Source organism: Notolepis coatsorum (assembly GCF_963971535.1).
Source record: "Notolepis coatsorum genome assembly, chromosome: 5".
NCBI classification, from domain to species: domain Eukaryota; kingdom Metazoa; phylum Chordata; class Actinopteri; order Aulopiformes; family Paralepididae; genus Notolepis; species Notolepis coatsorum.
The window spans coordinates 43,447,293-43,450,123 of NC_140169.1; the positions used below are offsets into that span (position 1 = coordinate 43,447,293).

The 2,831-nt window shown below is 42.9% G+C and overlaps 1 protein-coding gene across 1 annotated transcript; it reads left to right on the forward strand.

Moving 5' to 3' along the window:
- Nucleotides 1-532: 532 nt before the first annotated feature.
- On the forward strand, nt 533-949 carry LOC311228159 (gap junction Cx32.2 protein-like; the record flags this gene model as incomplete). Its single annotated transcript, XM_084314071.1, has 1 exon — nt 533-949. One exon carries the CDS (start codon nt 533-535, stop codon nt 947-949), a length of 417 nt encoding a protein of 138 aa, XP_084170197.1.
- Nucleotides 950-2,831: the final 1,882 nt, after the last annotated feature.

The window sequence follows — 2,831 nt, forward strand, 5'->3', positions numbered from 1 at the left end:
ACATTTACGTGCAAGTTTGTGCGTGTGTGTCTCTATGATAACGATCTGTGATTAATGGAGACTGGAATATGTGACCACTGGATGACCTGGTCGTATATTAGTATATTGTGGCATTTTGTTGAATTATGTGATCGGCTAATCTGGTGGGTGAGCAAGGGTGTGTGTGTGTGTGTGTAGGTTTGTGTGTGTGTGTGTGTGTAGGTTTGTGTGTGTGTGTGTGTGTAGGTTTGTGTATGTGCTTTGAGGGTGTGGATGTGTGTGTGTGGGTTCGTGTGTGTGTGCTTGTGTGAGAGGAACGGTACCATGTACCAGGGGTCAGCCTGCAGGTCACTGATCTGTGAGTGGTCCTCTTGTCTGAGAGAGAGACGTAAAACCAGCTTTATATAGTGTAGTGATGGGAGAATGTCTCCGCTTATAAAATTACATGATACGTGTCATATTTCATCAGAATACATGTTTTATGTATTTTGTATTGATCTACTCACTGATGCAGATAAAGAGAGAGATGGAGAATGCACACACTGTCATCATCATGGGGGACTGGTCGTTATTATCGTCCCTGATGGACAAAGTGCAGTCTCACTCCACGGTCGTAGGGAAAGTGTGGATGAGTGTTCTGTTTCTGTTCAGACTGTTCATCCTGACGTCAGGTTTGGACAAGATCTGGGGCGACGAGCAGAACAACATGGACTGCAACACCAAGTCTCCCGGCTGCAGGAACAAGGCGTACGACCACACATTCCCCATGTCTCATCCACGCTTCTGGGTCCTCCAGATCCTCTTCGTCTCGCTGCCGACACTGATCTACCTGGGCCACGTCCTGCTCGTCGTCCGCAGGGAGAACAAGCTGAGGAGGCGCCTGGAGCAGAATACGGGGAAGGACGGGATGGTGAGAGTGCCCAAGCACTCGGACCCCCCTGCCAACACACATAGACACAGGGCTTCCTGAGACCAAACACTTGCCACTTAAAACACACCAACCCAGCCCCCTAACCGATAACATAGGACCAAAATACACAAGACACCTACACCGCGGGGATAAAACCAACTGGACCCTAACACCAACCAGACCCTTCATAGTGATGGGTGATTCTAACTTGGCCAACCTGCCCACCATCCACAACAAAAGGGTCCAGGTCGACTGCTACCCGGGAGCAAATCTCAAGCATGCGGCCTACATACTTAAGAATAAAACAGAACCCACAGGCGACGTCGAGGTGGTCATACTGGCATTTGGCATTAACAACAAACAGCAGAACAACACCGCAAGACTAGAAGAGAGTTTTAGAGAACTAATTACAAGCGCACGGGCAGCCTTCCCCTGTGCTAGCCTCCTCTCAGCACTTATTAACACAGACACAAACATGGGACATTCCCATAAACAAAATATTAACACCCTAAAACCAAAACATGGAGGGTATGGTGGATTGCCTTTCCAAACTAGACCAAAGATTATTTACAACAATCAGGGATGGAATCCACTGGACCAAGAGAATGGGAGAGCACATCTGGCATAACTGGATGACTCACTTAACTCCCGGACTCTACAAATAGAACCTCCCGAAATTAAAAAAAATTATAATAATAACCTTTACCTTTATGAGAGATGGAAAAATGATGTCACTGGATAACCACTAAGTTTAACACGGCTGTAAATGCCAGAAAACACAGTGGTGGTAACTGACTCCATCTACTCATCTCAAAACCTTAGTCAGTGTACCTGGCGCTCATATAAACAGAAGCGCCACCCCACGTAGACGGTGGGCCGAAGGTTGCTAGAGGCTTCCGTTAATGAAATGATTGATCTGGTTTTAGAGAGTATATGTTATTGTAATATGAACTACATAATATACTATAATAACACATTTTCGTTTGTTGGCAACTGTTTTTGGGTCATCTTTATGAAAATTAATGTGTTGATAAGATAAAAACTACCTACATTTGTGAAAAGGGGCGTTGCTGCGGAACCAATCAAAATGCGTTACAACGTCGGGTGACTTGATTTCTCCCAATGACATTCCTCAAGCTCCGGAAACTAGGAAGTAAATTTGCGACTCGTCTGTTGACAACACTCGATTTAGCTCTGCATCGGTAAGCTCTCAATTCATATACAGGGTTATGCAGTGACTATATGACATCACATATAGGCACATTTTCAAACGACTCAGTTCAGTGAGGGTGAATATTGTGAGAGGAGAATTGGAAGAATGCGCCAATATGAGAATTTTGGGACATAGATCATATTAATATAAGTTCACATAGCTAGGAAACAATGCTAAACACTCAAAAAGGCCATTTATAAGATAGTTCCCCTTTAAATGCCAGTGTTTGTGATGGGCATCACAAATTATTGTAAAAAAGAAAAGAAAACACATATTCAATACATTTTTGTATGTTTACCCTTTAAATGCCAGTTTGTGTGATGGCATCACAAATTATTGTTAAAAAAAACACAAAAAAAGTAAAATATTTTCAATATCAAATGCAAAGTACATTTTTCTGGGGGGGATTATTACAGGCTAGGCATGTGTCAATGATTAGCAGCAACACAGATTTTGATGGATTTTTTGTAATGTCAGATTTAACACCAACTCTTTTCAGAAAAGTGGGAGTACTTCATTTTTTATCTGACATTAGAAAAAATCTAAAAATAAATGGTTATGATCAGGGCTGAAGTTGAATTAAAGATTTATGACTGTTTAGACTGCATTACTCTCTGTCACAGTGATCTCCTGGTTGTTCCCCACTTAGGTTATCTAACTATCGCGCCACCACAACCAGAAACACTGGCCTGGCCTGCTTCTAAGTTCAGTGGCCTGACCAAAAAAAAA